The following is a 17888-nucleotide window of genomic DNA, read 5'->3' on the forward strand; positions in this document are numbered from 1 at the left end:
CCGGCCCGGCGCGGCGCCGAGGAGCAGGCGGCTCAAGCAGCAAGAGTGCCGGCATCCCCCTTCCGCATTTCCCTGGTTTCTCTCGGGCAAGTGACGTGACGTGCTGACGGCTGCCCGGCCCGGGGAGCTTGGCCGCTTCCACTCAGCTCCGAGCTCGGCCCCTCCCTCCCCTCCGCTCCCGCCCGCCCCGGCGCAGCAACACTACCACCGAGATCGGCCCAGCTACGCAGAGAAAGGCCGCCCCGAGCCGCCGCCCCCCCGCCCGGTAAGCAGCACGGGACAGGCCCGAGCTAGGCCCTCACCCCCGTGCGGAACCAGGCCTTGGCGCCCGCTGTGGTGCAGGCCCCAAGAAGGCCGCAGCTAGGCCGCGCCAGGACTGCTTCTTGCTGGAATGGGCCGCAAGACGGGGCTCATGGGGCTCTGAGCCGTTGGAACGCAGGTTCCAGAAAGGGGGCAGGTGGCGGGCTCTTGTGCGGTGCAGCGGGAGTAAGAATGAGGCCTGGTTTTGGGGGGCAGCGGGGCCAGGCCCGTGTCGGAGGGAGAGTGTCTGGGAGGAGGAGACAAGATGGCGGCGGCAGGGCAGGCTGGGGGGAGAGTGCTGGCCGCCATCTTGAATTAATCGCTTCTGGCCCCAGACAGTCCCCATTACGGGCAGAGCAGGGCGGGGACGGCGCCAGTGGGGGAGGCTCGCCCCTCCCATCCCCAGCGTTGTGCCCAGTTGTCCTGCTCAGCTGCTTTGGGCTGCTATGCTGCAGTCCTGCAGCCTCCCCCCCTCACCCCGCTGTAGCGTGAGGCGGGCTGAGAGGCGCTTTCTGGCTATTTCCCTGCCTTCCGGTCCTGAGCAGCTACACGATGTCCCGTCTCTTCAGGGCACAAGCAACGCACACAAATCCCCCCACCCCACGCCCACCTGCCGCTACTACACATACGTGCGCACACGCGGTGTGTACTTGCATCGCCATGTGCCTGTTTTTGTCCAAACGGCTCTTCCTGGAAACGCTTAAAAACACTTCATTCCAGTGAACAGATGTATGTCTATTTAACTAGAGATGCCGGGGGAAAGAATGGTCTGGACCAATTGATTTCATTAAGAGCTGGATGTCATGCTTGGGGGGCTTTAACCCCTTCCTGAGATAGATAGTGCACACCGCTAAGAAATTGAACTCAAAAACTCATCAGCTGACAATGCATTTTTACAGTCTTGACACAAAGCACACGACAAAAGAACAACAACTTTCTCTGGTTAATCATAAAGAGGAACCCATGAGAGCATCATTTGCAGGTTAGGATGCTAGGCAGTAAGCCCTTCAATGTGTAGCTAAGTGTGGGCTCCCTCTGGGTTTTTTGTTTCTTGCCTAATGTGTAAAGTAAACAGGTTGGATTCCTGTAAGAGAGAGAACACAGTGAAAATCAAATGATGACTTGCCTGAAACAATGAAATGAAGTCTGCATACAAACATTTTAAAAGCTAAAGGTATAGGTAACAGCTTTGGGCATAAGAGTACCAACATTTTACAACTTGCTTTTGAGAGGGGAGAAAATCTCCTGTTAAAATTGTATTTACATAGCCATTTAACTTGGGAGTAAGTTTCATTTAATTTAGTGGAACTTCAGCATGTGTAGGATATGTTGGAAGAGCATATGACACAATCAGGAAGAAGAGGTTATGGAAGTTGTTTTGTGGAATATCTTAGCACATATATTCACAAAAACACAAAGACGAACACATTCTTCCTCTTCACCTCTTGTGAGGTGAGTGAAAGCAGAGAATTATTCGTGGAAATGTTCATTAAATACTGTTGTAATACATTTTTTCATATTCTGGATTCAACAGTAGCATCAGAACAAATCCAACACTGTTCAACTATCTACAACCTTTATCTGCAGGTTATTTAAATGTATACTATAAAGTTGTTCAGTATATCATGGCTAGGATAAGAAATTAGTAAAAATTCAATTAATGTTTATTCCTTACAGTTTTTGCTGATGTGTATTTGAATTTTCATTATGGAAAGATCAGAGTTTGATTGAGCATGTAACTTATGGTTTATGAACAGTGTAACCTTTTTTTTTAAACATACTGTAGAGAGAGATGCTGCTGTTCTGAGGCAAAAACCTGGTACAGCTGCTCTAACTGACTATATAGCAGGACCCATTTCCATGGGGGATAGGTTCCAAGCCCCCAGCAGATGCCTGAAACCACAGATAGTAGTGAACACTATATAGTGTACATATACATTTCTTTTTTCACAGTTTCATAAATAGAAGACTCTTTCTTACCATACATCATAACAACCTCAGTGTACTTTTTTTTCACTTTCCCTGTAAAATCGATAATTTTTACTTAAAGGAAGCACTTTAAACTTCTCTTTGGCACTTTACAGCACTTTATGACCTCTCCTTTGGACTGAGGTTAACTGAAAATGTGGTAACTGAACCAGCAGATACAAGGGTCCTACTATATAATTAAATGGTGAGGGGATTTGAACATATCTGCTGTCCCATCCTGTGACTAGCAGTGGCTGCTTTGCAGAAAAAGTAGACAAAAAAAGTTCTGAGTAACTGTCCTCGGCAACATGAGAAATTGAACCATCATAATCTACTGAAAATTCAATATGTATGACACAGAAGGACACAGGACACTAGTTGAAAGCTTCTTTGTTTTAATTTCTAGACATTGTGACTGATGAGATATAAAGGCCATGGATGACGATGGACTTGAGCTACAGCCACATGATCCACATGAATTTTTTGATCCTACAGGTATGCCAGGAAATAACAATCTGAAATTGTTATCTCTAAATGCATGTAGAAAGTTTATAACCTAATTTGGTCTTCATTGAATGACATCAGGGTGGTCTATTAGTCCCTCTTTTTCCTCCAGACAATCTAAATACAATCTGTTTAGAATTAACATTGTGTTTTGAGAAGTACCTTGCTGCTAAAAAAAAGGAAAAGCAGCCACCACTGAGAAAGCACTATACAATGTTTTCACATTTCTATATTAATGTTGTTTAATACTTCTCAGAGTTCAGGTAAGCTACAAAGTGATGTTCATCTTCTTTAGATGCCAAATGCGGATGCTATCCTCAGTGCACATTCTCACAACATTTTCCCTCTCCATTTTCCTTCTTGTCCTTTTCCCTGTCCACTTACCTCTCCACAAAACCTGACCCGTCTGACACTTTCTACAGTTCTAGGACCTTCAAATCCTTTTTCACCTTGTAACAGTACGGAATGTATAACAAAATTGAAGAACTTGCATCTGGTACATGGAAAGGCACCCAGTTTTTTTTAATTTTCTCCCAAATTCTCAAGTTAGGTTCATCCCTACATTCATAGAGCTACATCCAGCATTATGCCAGTGGATTTCCTCTTGCACAGCAAAACTTTCCCTTCCCTTCCTTTCTTCTGCAGCCTCCCATGTGCCCTTGAGATATGTTCCAGAGGATTCGCCCAACCCTCTAGAGCAGATTTTGGGGGAGAGGTGTGGAGGGCTGCAGGGAGGAAGGGCAATCTTCACAAGCAGTGTCCATTCCGCTGGTGGATGGATACCATTGGATATAACAGTAAGTAAGACTTGGTGATTTTCATGAAACTTGCAACTATACTGGTATAGTACTTTGGATTATTTTTACGTATTTCAGGAGCTGATGGAACACATTTGAATGGAAATGAAATTGTCGTTGAAATACAGGAAACTGTATATATATCAGATGTGGAGGATCCTGATATAACTGTTCATAACTTTGTTCCTGATGATCCTGATTCTGTAGTAATTCAAGATGTCATTGAGGATGTTGTTATAGAAGATGTTCAGTGTTCAGATATCATGGATGATGCAGACATATCTCAGACTGTTATTATACCTGAACCAGTGCTGGACACTGATGTCACAGAAGAAGTGTCGTTAGCACACTGCACTGTTCCAGAAGATGTTTTATCCTCTGAGATCCCAACTTCAGAAATGTCAATGCCTGAACATGTACTCACAAATGAGTCAATGCAAGTACCTGACGTTGGACATATGGAACATGTAGTTCATGATCATAATAATGTTGTAGAAGCAGAAATTGTGACTGGTTCTCTGGGAGAGGATGTAGTTTCAGAAGTGTTGGTAGCAGATTGTGCCTCTGAAGCGGTAATTGATGCCAGTGGAATACCTGTGGAACATGATGATAACAAGGGCAACTGTCAAGACTACCTTATGATTTCCTGTAAGTGTCTGGGTAAAGTATTTTAAAAACTACTCCATAATCAGTGTACTTAATTGCTTCTCTTGTAGTCCCTTAGACTCTTGGTACAAATTTAATCTAAATGCAGCTGTACTACCTTTAGTATTTGCTAGTAGAGAGAGGGAAGGTATCAAGAATACAACAGGTGTATTGGGGAAACAGCTATTTGTTATCACAGTTGGAAGTATTTTTTTTTTCTTTTTCTGGCAAAAGTGTGAAATGCTTAAAGCAGTATGGCTTCCCAGGTGAGAGAAGTTGGGTTTAGACAACACAACAAACACCAGTGGTTTTTTACCATTGTTTGGTCTGTCATGCTTTTGAACCCAGACATGGAATTTCACCACAGTAAAATGGGTCTTTAGAATTTACTATAAGAAAAAATGGTTTCTGTAGTTTTTATATATCACTTTAGTGTATCATGTTGCCTGAACCCAAGATTTTAGTTTCCACAATCCTGGTTTGCAATTACCACAGAGTTCTCTGGTAAGAGTGGCAGCTACAGAAGCCACTTCAGCTATCCAGCCACTCTATGAGGCAGGCAACATAGGCAGGGAGTGATGCACCTAGGGGTTGAATTGCAGGCACAGTGACTGGTAGGATATGTGCCAACCACAGGAGGATGGAGCAGGGAGGATGGAAACCATGATAACGTAGAAACCTCTTGGTTGTCTGTTGTATAATTAAAAAAACCCAGTGAACCATGATAACCATGTGTTGTGCAATCAAAACCAGAGAGTGGGGTGGCAGGGTGAGTGGGAAAAAGCAACTATTTCCTTAGGACTGAACATTAAGTGTTCATAATATTATAATTGTGCCTAATATATTAATGTAACTGCATTACAAATAAAATAAACAGTACCACTGATAAACAACAAACACAGAGAGGGTTGTGGTTAAATTCTCATTCTGATGTCACAAAGATGCAACTTGCTATGCCACCAGATAGGGGTTTAAGGGGGATTCAGGGATTGTTTCAACATGGCAACACTATGCATTAGCACTCCCGGGTTGGAAACAGCATTCAGATAATATATAACAGTTAACAGTCAAGATTTTGAAAACCATAGAACTAGGCAAAGAAGGTATGCAGCAGGAATTAATGCAGCATGCTGGAAAATTCTTGCATCATTGTCAACACATTTAAGAGCCTCATGTCACTGTACCACCATGCACTGAAAATATAGGAATAATTTGTTCTAACATGAATGTGGCTCACTAGCAGCACATGACTGACAGGCTTTTCTGTGTAGCAGGCACAGGATTTTGCCTTGGCTACATTAGCACATCCTGCATGGTACACTAATATAACTGCATGTGTCTGTAGGGTGAGGTCTGATGATATGCAGCTATTTTCACCTAGTAATTTCACTGTCTACTAGATTCATATTATTTATCAATATGTTTTGAATTCTTGTTCTACTTTAGAAAGATATACTTGTTCTTCGCGTATAACACAATATAAATCCACACCCTCTGTAATTTGATGTGAATGCCCATACTCGGAATTTATGCTAAGTGAAACTTTTTCTATTACTTCATATATTGCTTTAAGCTTCCCAAACAAGCTCTGCCAGTTTGTAAGGCTAATGCCTAATTTTGTGTAATCTAGTCTAGCCTATTACTACTTAGAAAGAAAATTGAAATTGTACTTTTGAATTCAAGTATCTACTACTTTCACAACCCATGTATCTATTTAAATGCAACATGCAATAAATTATTTATTTTGCTGATAGTAGTGCCAGTTTAAATGCAGTGTATTCCTATAATATGTGATAAACACTGGGAGGAGTGCACTTAGGTTGGGACAGTGACTCTCAAGCTAATACTGGCACCAACCCATTCTCAGTCCAAGTGGAAAATAATATGGCAAAAATGCAGATGTAGTGAGGTGGAATGGGGATTGATGATGCAAGTTATTGATGAAGCAAGCTGTATGAGCTTCGTATAGAATACTGCTTCAACAGTTATGGCACAAGCACAGGTGTACTGCTGCCTAGGTACACCTCAAGACAGGATTGAGCTGAGTCCCTTCAACCTTTCCTCTGTCTTTTGGTCTGGCATGATTTACTTGTTAAAAAAAGCCTAAGTTTGCTATTAGTAATGCCCCATTTTCCTCAATATTGTTATGGATGAATTATATTGTAGTGAGTTGATATCTTTGTGAAAGCTGAGCTCTAACCAGTCTATAACTCAACCTTCAGCTTCCTTTTGGTGCTGGATGGTGACAAAACTGGAAGGACAAACTTATTTTAATGTGTAGAACACTATTTCTGGATTAGAACAATTGGCTTTACGCTTACTCTTCTCCAGTTTTTGGAGGGTAAACAGGTGCTTAAGTCTCAATAGATGGACCTCTCACACAGATGTTTATATTTGGCCAAAAAGCTTCTGTTCCCTTTCTAGGGAGTTTATACGTATTCATATTAAGAGAACACCTTAACTCTGTCCTCTCAGCTAAATAGAAATTTCTTAGCGTGGTCCCTTAATGGATCACTAATAAGAAATCTGTAGTGGGCATATACAGTTAGATTTAGGCGACAGGATCATTGAGCCACCCACTCTTGCATCTGAAATTGAGCATGCCCTTTCAGCCAGGTTTGGCATTGCACATAATAGTCACCAACTTGGACTGCTCAGAATGGTGGCTGAGCTGAGAGATAATTTTTGTACATGTATGTTACTGGGATAATTTCTGACCTTTCTTGGATCATGCATACATATTGCTTACAGCATTTCTGATTATGTTAGTGCTTCTGTTTAGTGCAAAATCTCTACACTAGTGATCAGAAATAAACTGCAAAGGAACATTTCTTTTCAGTATGGCTGTTCTATTTCATCATCCAGTTTGGTGAAGATAAATATGAGGAATATTTTATTTCATTAAAGTAATGTAGAAAAGCATACAGAACTATATTTATCTTCTTTCTTGATGCTCCTGAACAAATTCTTCCTAATTTTTATGTAACTAGAATGATTCATTATATAATGATTTATATCACAATGGTGTTTGGATAATTTAACTGTAATTTTCTATACCTCTTAAGATTTCAATGATAAAATGCTGTTTTACTGCAATCTATTTTGGATTAATTGTTCAATTGTTTTTTCTCTATAGTGGATGAACCTGTCAAGGCAGAAACAGACAATTCTGTTGATACTAAATCTGAGTCAGAAGGTGATCCCTGTAAAATGGATGGCATTTGCCCAGAAGTTATCAAAGTCTATATTTTCAAAGCTGATCCTGGTGAAGATGATATAGGTAAGACATTCAAAACAAGAAAAGTATGTCTTAAGCTAGGGGTTATTACTGGAAGATCACTAGCTTTATGCTACAGCCTTGATACTATTCCTCCTCCTAATGACCAAACTAGAAAGAAAAGAAGTTATGGAAGATGTGGCATTTGTGCCAACATAACTACTGGCAGGTAATTTTAAAGTGGATAACTTGAGATTCTTAGTACCCCTCACTTTTCTCAGACTGTCACTTCAGGTTAACTAATTGTTGACTCTGAGTCTTGAACTGCAGTCCTATACACATTTTCCAATTGAATTCAGTGGAATTTACTTCTCAGTAAAACTGCAGAAGATTATGCTGTAGGGCTTATATATTATCCCCAATTTTCTGACCTGCTTCTCACTCAGGCTTCCTTCAAGTCATCTAATTAATCTGGGTAAATTATTTTTCTATGTTTTCTATTGAAACCATCATTTAATAGAAACATACTCTTACAGAAGACATTTGCTAATTCTTTTTACTTAGGAGGCACAGTAGACATTGTAGAAAGTGAATCTGAAAATGACCATGGAGACACATTAATTAATCAAAACAGCAGTGTTCGCATTCCAAGGGAAAAAATGGTTTATATGACAGTAAATGATTCACAGCATGAAGATGAAGATTTAAGTAAGTATGTGGCTTTTACTTAGGGGTTGGGATTTGTTTAAAATAATATAAAATTTGTATTACTCATTGTTTCTTCTCTTAGATGTTGCAGAAATTGCTGATGAGGTGTATATGGAAGTGATCGTAGGAGAAGAAGATGCAGCAGCTGCTCATGAGCAACAAATTGATGACAATGAAATCAAAAGCTTTATGCCTATAGCTTGGGCAGCAGCTTATGGTAGGTCATAAATGAAAAACTGCAGTAAGATTGGAGCTGGTGGCATAACATTAGTTACATAAAAGCAGTCATAAAACATGACATGTTGCTGCGATTATGGGTTCTGAAGATCAACAGCATTGGCATCTGTGAAACATAATCTTGTTTGGAGTAATGAGGGAACCCCTTTTTCTGTTTTAGTAGGATTCCTTTATAATGTTGAATGAGGTTTGGTGAAAGTACATATTACTGATTGAAAATTACATAGGCAGGATATTAGTATCTAGTCTTATTTAGGGAAACTAATGCAGTCTTTCTTGGCTGCTGCTCCAAATTTTGCACCATAATTTATGTACAGGAATATGTAGCTGTCATTGGTATCCTATTATGTGAAAAGTCTTACTTTTATTGTTTGAAATTAGGCAGAAATAAAGAGAAAATTGCAGTGGTTACCAAAATACGTCATAAGCAGTCTAAATTGTAGAACTGAAAATGGGAGGGAGAAAGCAAAAAAGCATCTGCGGAATCTTGTTAATTCCTTTCCTTCTAGACTATTCTTCTCTATAAAAATATAATGTGAATTTAAAGAGAAATATTTTGCTAGTATAAATTCTGAAATGTAGATGAGCCAGAATAGTGAAGAAACTATGATAACATATGAAATAGTGATACTTTAAGTACACCTCTTTAATATTTTGTTCAGAACCTCTTCCTTGAGTTCCTTTAACACAAACACACCCAGACATGATGAGGTCTCATTCTATAAGGGAGTGGTATTTCTTCACATAGCATATAATTAAACTATGGATAGAGTAATGGCCACCAGCTTTTTTAGTTTTAAAAGAAGAGTAGAAAAATTATGGATACTTATGAATTGTGGCTAGTAACGATGGCTAGATACTACCTCCTGTACCACAGACAATATGTCTCTTAATACCATTCATGAAGAATCATGGGCAGGAAGGTGCTATTGCTCTCCTATTTTGATTGTGGACTTCCCATTGGTATCTGGTTGGCCATGGTGCGAACAGTGCAATTGACTTGATCCAGTTTGACTTTTCTTATGTTTCTAAGGAAATGTATGTGACTATTGTAAAAAAGGGCATTTTTACCATATGGTTGACCGTCACAGCAGGCTGGCAAAGAGGTGGAAAAGTCAACCCTGGATATATGGTTGTTGTCACATACAATTCCCAGTGGTACTATATTATGGCTTCTGTTCTCATTTTATAAAAGCATGTAACAATTTGGTGATTCCTAGAAATTCAAATTCTGTTAAAATTTGCTCAATGAAATTTGCTGTATGGTAGAAGACTGTTTATATGTATCTGCTAGCCATATGAATCTGCATTTACACCATGCCACTGTGAATTGTTGGGTTGTGGTATTGTGCTGAAAGCCATAAATGAACCCTGGATATCTGAATGAGTGTCTCCTTGATATAAACCTGCCTAAGATATATATAGATCTGGATTGAAGGTCCATCTTCAGGAGCCTTCCTTGAAGGAGATCAGGAGAGTAGCTATCTGGAGAAGAACCTTCTTGGTGGTGGTGCCCCAGTAATGGAACATACTCCCCAGAGAGATATGCCTGGTGCCAACACTTTATTCGTTTTGGCGCCAGGACAAAACCTTTTTATTTTCCCAATATTTTAAAGTTCTGTTGTTGTTTTATAGATCAGTTTTGCTGTTGCTAATTTATTTATTTGGAATTTTTGTATGCCGTCCCATTCGCATAAGCCTTGGGACAGCTTCCAACGTATAAATAAATGTCTATACAAATACATATAAAATCTGGAAACATCCTGGCAATAATTTAAAACCAATAAATAAAATCAACAATTATTAAAATATTGTTTAAATAAAAATTGATGGCTGGTGCTGTGCTTTTACTGTATTACCATCCTGACACTTTAAGTGAAGGCTGGGATGCAAAGCTTTAACAAACAAACAAACCCATGTGGTGTAGTGGTTAGGAGTGTGGGACTGGCATTCAGGCTATCTGGTTTCTAGTCCCTGCTCAGCCATGGAGCCAGCTGGGTGACTTTAGGCCACTCACAGACTCCCAGCCCAACCTACCTCACAGGGTTATTGTGGTAAGATTGAGGAGAGCTGGAAGAGAATGGTGTAAGCTGCTTTGAGGGTTTTTTTTTTTTTAAAGAAATGGGTGGGATATAAATCTAATAAATAAGTGGCAAGAAGCTACATGTGAATGGCAGATGTGTGGAACAGACTTCAAAGTGTTGAATTTTTGTGAAAATCTAACCTCACTCAATATATAAACTGGCTAGAAAAAGGACAGAATAGCCATTTTCTATCAGTATTGATTCTTCAAACATAATTTTAGCAAAATGTCTTTGCCCCAAGAAACCTTTCTTGCTGACCAGCCATTGTTTTGATGTACTCTTTTTTAATGCATTTTTTTTTTGACTTTCATCTTTTCATTGTTCACCCCTCTGGAATCTGTTTAGATATGGAATGTTATGCAAGTACTCTCGCTCTGTGTGTGTGTGTGCACATGCCAAGCTTTTAAATAACCCCTAAGAGTGCTAAGTACTGATGCTATGTAACATTTAATTCTCACTAGGTAATAACACTGATGCAGTTGAAAACCGGAATGGAACTGCAAGCGCTCTCTTGCACATAGATGAATCTGCTGGTCTCGGGAGACTAGCAAAACAAAAGCCAAAGAAAAGGAGGAGGCTTGAATCTAGACAATACCAAACAGGTAAATACTCAGCTATTGCACTGACTGTGATGATTGCTTATCAAGAGAAGGAGAGTGGAAACAGTTTCCATACACACTTTAAAAAGAACTGTCATGCAGATGCATTCACAGTTTGGTTTGGCTTTTATTTGAGCTATATTATCTACTGGTTCCCTTTTCTGCAACATTTGAAAATTTGCTTAGATGAAATAACAGGTTGTCCTCAATTTAGAAATGTTAATGGAGAAAAAATGATGGACTTGAAAGGTCAGTTTTTGGCACACAAATGTGCAGTTAAATATGCACGGACCCACTATGCACAAATCTATATGCTAAGAGCAAACTCATTCTCCAAAATGGATGGAGATATCAGCAGGTACATTTTGCAGACAAAAAATCTTCAGTTCAAAATAAAAACTAAGAGGGGGAAGGGAAGTTCCAAAAAAATCTAGTGAGGATGGAGCATGTTTAAATGTTGGCTGACTGCTACAGGGAAGAATTAAATGAAGTATCCCAAAAGACAACATAGCTGCTTGTTTGGAACCTTGAACAGGAACATTCTGCATTGCAGTGTTTTGGTGTAGGGGCATTCCCACTCAGATATAGTGGAAGAGATGAGATCCTTTCTTGTGTGTATGGGCATGTTCTGTACAGAGCCACACAACTTGGACTACTACTTGAAACATAGACCATAGTTTTCTATAGTTCATACTGTACATTCAAGGTGAAACTGGACAGATCTGAGTACGGTAGTGTGATTTGGTGTCCAGAACCAGCAAGGAGTTGGACCCAGTGGCCTTCTTGGCCTCTTCCAACCCTACTATTCTATGAATCTGAAATATTTCAAACACGTTTAAGTGGGAGCATTTTTGATAGTCTAGCAGATATGTTTTACAACATAGTCGGGTAGCAGCTGTAGCTCAAAATACATTTTCATAAACACACAGCCATCTTAGCCAGTGGTTTTGCCCTGTGACTGTGGCAGTTTCATAGTGGCAGTTTCTCTGTCACATTTCTTGTGGACAAATGATAAGTAGTACCAAAGAAACAGACTAGAGAAGGGAAAGTTTTTGAAGATACATTGTTCTCTTACTGCCAGTACTGACTGATGCATAGAATGATCCTGTGTATCTGTTTTATTAATTGCCAGCACAGGCATGTTATGGGTGTGGTTGGTACCAGAGCCATGAGCCCTGCCTTTTTGGCAGCCCAAGCTGTTATATAATGCACTTGATACATGGTTTGCTAGTGGCTGTTATATAATGCACTTGATACATGGTTTGCACTAGGGGAATGCTAGTGCAATTTTGTCCTTTGCTGGCGTAGTCCCAATGATAGAAATATTTAATTAAACTCTGTGTGTTCTCTGCAAGTATTTGTTTGCCTCTCATATTTGTTTTTATAGCAGAGTAAGTTAATATAGTTCCTTTCTCAAGTGCTCTGTTTGAAACCATTCTTTTCTATTACATTTAATCTTTGTTTTGATACATTTTCAGTAGTTTGCTCACTTGAGATTTGAAGAAAACAAAGAAAGCATAGAAGGGTCTTCAGTTTCTGTATGTCAGCATTTTACAATAACCTTACTCTGTTCTGGAAATTTACTCTCAAACATGACAAGTATTACTCAACCTTTGAAAAGATTCCTATTATTACAAGGCACCTTTGAAAAAACTGGAAGCTTTGCAGTTACTGACATGTCAAAATATTCCCTTTTCCAGGTTTGGTTTTTCTGATTAAAGGCTATATTAGCATTTGATAATGCTTCCAGTTACTGGAGCACTAAAAGTCTTCCCCTGACTGTTTAGGATGATTTTTATTCTGTTCTGTTGGGCATAAAGCTGACAAATTACTGACCTTAATATTTCACAGATAATTGGTTTGGACTTTATTAGTAACTGAGAGAACGTTAAGTTTATTGATTTCATTTTGAAAGGTTTAAGAATCTGCTTAACTCTTCTACTGAAATGAATAGGACTTGGAAGTGTGTAAAATCAGTTGGAATGTGCCCATTTTTGTAGACTACCTTTGAGTTTAATGAGCACGGTTTCATGATATGGTTTTTACTTTTGTTCTGCAGCAATAATAATTGGGCCTGATGGTCATCCTCTGACAGTCTACCCCTGTATGATTTGTGGAAAGAAGTTTAAATCCAGGGGTTTCTTGAAAAGGCACATGAAAAACCACCCAGAGCACCTTCTTGCAAAGAAAAAATATCGATGCACTGATTGTGATTACACTACAAATAAAAAGTTAAGCTTGCATAACCATCTAGAAAGCCACAAACTTACCACCAAGACCGAGAAGCTAATTCAATGTGATGAATGTGGGAAAAGTTTCTCTCATGCAGGAGCTTTGTTTACTCACAAGATGGTGCACAGGGACAAGGCAGCAAACAAAATGCACAAGTGCAAATTCTGCGAATATGAAACAGCAGAGCAAGGATTACTGAATCGTCACCTTCTGGCTGTGCACAGTAAGAACTTTCCTCACATTTGCGTGGAATGTGGTAAAGGATTTCGGCATCCATCAGAGCTCAAGAAACACATGCGAATCCACACTGGAGAAAAGCCTTATCAGTGCCAATATTGTGAATATAGGTCTGCTGATTCGTCCAACCTGAAAACTCATGTAAAGACTAGACACAGTAAGGAAATGCCCTTCAAGTGTGACATTTGTTTTCAAATATTTTCAGATACCAAAGAGCTGCAACAGCACATTCTTATGCATCAGGAAAGCAAAACACATCAGTGCCTGCACTGTGACCATAAAAGCTCAAACTCCAGTGATTTAAAGAGACATATAATTTCTGTTCACACAAAGGACTACCCCCATAAGTGTGACATGTGTGATAAAGGCTTCCACAGGCCATCAGAACTGAAAAAACATGTTGCAGTGCATAAAGGCAAAAAATTACACCAGTGTAGACATTGTGACTTTAAGATTGCTGATCCGTTTGTTTTAAGTCGCCATATTCTCTCAGTTCACACAAAAGATCTTCCGTTCAGATGCAAGAGATGTAAGAAAGGATTCAAGTTGCAAATGGAACTTAAAAAACACATGAAAACACACAGTGGTAGAAAAGTTTATCAGTGTGAGTACTGTGAGTATAGCACTACAGATGCCTCAGGTTTCAAACGGCATGTTATTTCCATTCATACAAAAGACTACCCTCACCGTTGTGACTTCTGCAAGAAGGGTTTTCGAAGGCCTTCAGAAAAGAACCAGCATATTATGCGGCATCATAAAGATATTGGACTGCCATGAGGACTCTTCTAGATATGGATTTGGGAAAGGTGTGTGTACAAGATATGCTTTCTAGGCCAATTGTAAATTACAATTTAAATTGTAATTTAAAGCAGATCACACAAACAGAATATTGTGCATTTGATTTAATGCTGTATACAGATAGGATTATTGCTTCTAGTTGACTTTGTATACATTTTGTTCATTAGTGTGTTCTGAATTTTCTTCCATTTGTTTAATAAATGAGGAAGAATAGCAACAATAAAGTTGCATTTAATAAAGTAAACTCTGTCTCAAACTGAATTTTTCAACCACATTAGTTCTCTGAAATATTTACCTTACTGGCATGGTTCATATTCAGTACTCATACCAACTCACGTTTTGTCATGAGTAAAAGAGATTTTTAATTTGCTCTTGATAAAGATGCTGTAGAGAGAGCTATATAAAATAACTGGGAAGAATTAATGTCAAAATTTAGCATTGTACCATAGGAACCCCTTAATTGTCTCATTGGCATTTAAGGAACTTGTGGCACAATATTCATTTAACTAGTTACTCAGCACTATTTTCCATTATTTGAAGCTATTTTATGTAGTGTTTAATACTTCCATGATAAGTAAGAAATACATTGGTTGCTGGGAGCATTTCTTTTCAATAGGTGTGGATTTTAAAAGAAAACTTGCACTTGTTCATAAGTATTAATTAGCTGCTTCTCTGCCTTTTGGTTCTGTATTACAAATGTATTTGTGTTTTGAAACGTATTGTTTCTGTTGATGACAGGATAAAGTAATCAATTTACTGTTGCTAAGTTTAGCCCAAATTAAATGCAATTTTATTACAAGACTCTAACTGTATGAAATATTTGGTCCGGTCGCATGTATAACTATCTACCAGCAGCCTTCGGCAAATTATTATACACTATTTAGAGAGAAAACAGACGGAGTAAAGAATAAAAGCAGGTGTATTTTTCTGAAGCATTTTTTCCAGCAGCTTGTTTATGTTTTCTCTGTTGCTGTTTTAGGAACACAGAGTTTTTCTTATCAGTGGTTTATAAAACAGTAAGTTTCTAGAATTTATCCATTTCTTCTTTATTTAAAAATTTCCGGAAAGATGTTGCAATGACTGCCTGTGCGCTGAAAACTATTGCTAAAGCAAAGCTACTGCACTCTGCCTCATGGCACATGAGGACTCTGTATTTTAAAAGTTAAGTAAGAAAACAAAAATAATTCCAAAGCACACTGTAAGGAATTTCACATTTTTCGTCATGTACATGTACCATATTTGTTACTTTAAAAGAAGAAAAAGCTATGATACTCTAGGTGTTTTTTTGCTTGCTTGCTTCTTTTCCTTTCCCCTGCTTGAGTTTCAGAAGTAATCTGGTCGAACTTACTGAAAGTGAGAAGCAAGTTTCAAATGAGCTGCTTTTGCATAATACCTTCCCTACTTCTTACCATTTTCCTTAACCAGAAACTTGATATCCCAAGGAATCAGGTTTATATCCTATGATACATAGCCAGAAGACACAATGTCTCTACATTCCTTCAGAAATCCCAGTATTCTCAGGCTGATGAGTTTTGCTTAATAGAGAACTAGAATTACTATATGAGAAAGTCATATGTGAAAACAGATGTTAACTAAAACATCTAGTTTATACAGATCTAAGACCATTGGATTTAGGTGGAACAATGTTACTTCTGATCTTTTAACATTTGTGGACTGTTCCATGTTCATCAAACTACTGGAAAAATTGATAGAAAGCCACGGTAATTAGACGTACTTGTGAGCTTTCTTGCAGTTCCTGTGTGCACATGCCATGGATCACTCCTTGATAATTGTGAAAAAGTAAGCTCTTGTGGAGTTTAGTGGAACCCTGTAAAGATTTTGGGATTGTGGTGACTGTTGCAAGATTAGGAACATGCCCGCTTCTAAAAGCACCTGCATTTACTGACACCTGTTTTCAGGATGCAGCTGTTAGCCTATGAAATCTAAGTACTTCATTTTTCTTTAAGTCTTGCCCAAATTTCTAACCTTTACATATGAGTGATTTTTAACCCTATTAAAATGTATTCAACCACCTCAGATTCCAAGCCTGGTGCTGAAATGTGTTACTCCATACTGAAAAAGTACTATATTTTTGGAGCATTTATTTTTGGAGCATATTAAGAACACAAAATTTGACTCACTTTCCATTCTCTAACATCATCTGGAATCAAACCCTTGACTGAAGCATAATTTTGGAAACGTTAAAAAATGAAGCATTTAGTCAACTGGATTTTGTACAATGTGTCTGTATAAAGAGCAAATAAAAGCTAGTTAATGTTAATGTACTGATATTAGTTACAGGCCAGTTTTATTTGATTAGCAAATGCTGTATAATTGATGTTTCAGTTCCATGTTTTAAACGGTACATTTTAAAAAAAATACAACAAGAACATAATATAAATAATTGTTCTGTAAAAAATGCTTGTTAAATATTCTTATGTCCCTCCCTGTGTAAACTTTGTAAAAAGAGAAAGCAAATTACATAGACTCATATATAGGGATGTGTGACGTTGTAATGTGTACTTGATAATGTGAAAAATAAAAATCAGATTATTTTCCTGTTAATGAATATTCATTTGATACCTATTGTTTCACATAGTTGCACTAATAATTCATGGTATTTCATATATAGTAAATTTATTAGCCCACCAATGTATTAATTCCCTGGAAAACTCAGTAATGCCAGAGACTGAAACAGGGACGTTCTACAAGGAATCATGTACTATGCAATAAAGCTAACATTTGTTCTACAAATTGTGCTGGGATTCCACCAGTTTATATCTTTGGGTGCCATCCGATGTATGTTTTCACAGAAAAAAAGTCTTACAACTACCAATATTCCCCAGTCAGTCTGCTGGCTGGGAAATACTGGGAGTTGTAAAACTTAATGCTTCATTATGAATAGCATGGTATTCTCTGTGTGTAGAAGCTTGTCTTTTTTGTTTGGGGTATTTTGTTTGCAAAACTGCAAATGATTCACAATATGTCACCAAGTGCAAAAATCTTTTGAGAATCTCAAACCTTCATTTTTTCAAGTTGATGCTATTGATGCGAAGATTAGCTTAAAAGGACCTGAGCAATGGCCAGTGAAATCTCTCTGACTTTAGAGATTTCCAGTGAGTCTGGAATAAAGAAAGAGTGATATGTCCAGGGGAAAAAAACTTTAAAAAATTAAATGCCAATAAAATGTCACAAAGTACAGGTCAATTCTAAACTTCAGTAGGTAATAAAGAGGTGAGTTTCAAATGACAATTTGTCTCTCTTGTTACCCTCCTGCTGTAATAAGACATTTCTGGAAAGAAAGAACTCAGGCATCCCTCAGAATTACATTTTAGAGAGAGGTAGTTCTTTGCTCCCATCAGAACAATTTGCCTCAGCAACCAGAAGTCCCATCACTTTCTAAGTCACACAATGGAAAGAGAGGACTGGCCATACTTCCAGCATCAGAACCAAATGTATGTATAAAAATGCCCAGAAGTTACCCTCTAGGAACTCAGATTCCCATTCCTCTGTTGTTTCTTCCAGTTCCAAAATTCATCCCATCTCCTGAAAGAAAAGGGAC

General features: G+C 38.5%; 1 protein-coding gene across 3 annotated transcripts; it reads left to right on the forward strand.

Annotated features, from left to right (window-relative positions):
* Positions 1 to 121: 121 nt before the first annotated feature.
* ZFX (zinc finger protein X-linked) lies at positions 122 to 16891 on the forward strand. 3 transcript variants are annotated; one of them, XM_044441513.1, is made up of 8 exons: positions 122 to 265; positions 2675 to 2763; positions 3648 to 4217; positions 7351 to 7494; positions 7996 to 8139; positions 8222 to 8356; positions 10922 to 11062; positions 13119 to 16891. In XM_044441513.1, exons 2-8 carry the CDS (start codon positions 2703 to 2705, stop codon positions 14303 to 14305), a joined length of 2382 nt encoding a protein of 793 aa, XP_044297448.1. In that variant the 5' UTR covers positions 122 to 265; positions 2675 to 2702; the 3' UTR covers positions 14306 to 16891. The 3 variants fall into 3 exon arrangements, with proteins under 3 accessions (XP_044297448.1, XP_044297450.1, XP_044297449.1); XM_044441514.1 differs by lacking the exon at positions 122 to 265 and adding an exon at positions 3418 to 3569; XM_044441515.1 differs by lacking the exon at positions 7996 to 8139.
* Positions 16892 to 17888: the final 997 nt, after the last annotated feature.

The sequence above is a fragment of the Varanus komodoensis genome, unplaced genomic scaffold (assembly GCF_004798865.1).
Source record: "Varanus komodoensis strain SLA01 unplaced genomic scaffold, ASM479886v1 scaffold4, whole genome shotgun sequence".
Lineage (NCBI taxonomy): Eukaryota > Metazoa > Chordata > Lepidosauria > Squamata > Varanidae > Varanus > Varanus komodoensis.

Coding starts and splice junctions, on each gene's coding strand:
- ZFX (XM_044441513.1), top strand. CDS start 2,703: ATGGATGACGATGGACTTGAGCTACAGCCACATGATCCACATGAATTT. Junction 8,357..10,921: donor AGCTTGGGCAGCAGCTTATG/GTAGGTCATAAA, acceptor AATTCTCACTAG/GTAATAACACTGATGCAGTT. Junction 11,063..13,118: donor ATCTAGACAATACCAAACAG/GTAAATACTCAG, acceptor TTTGTTCTGCAG/CAATAATAATTGGGCCTGAT.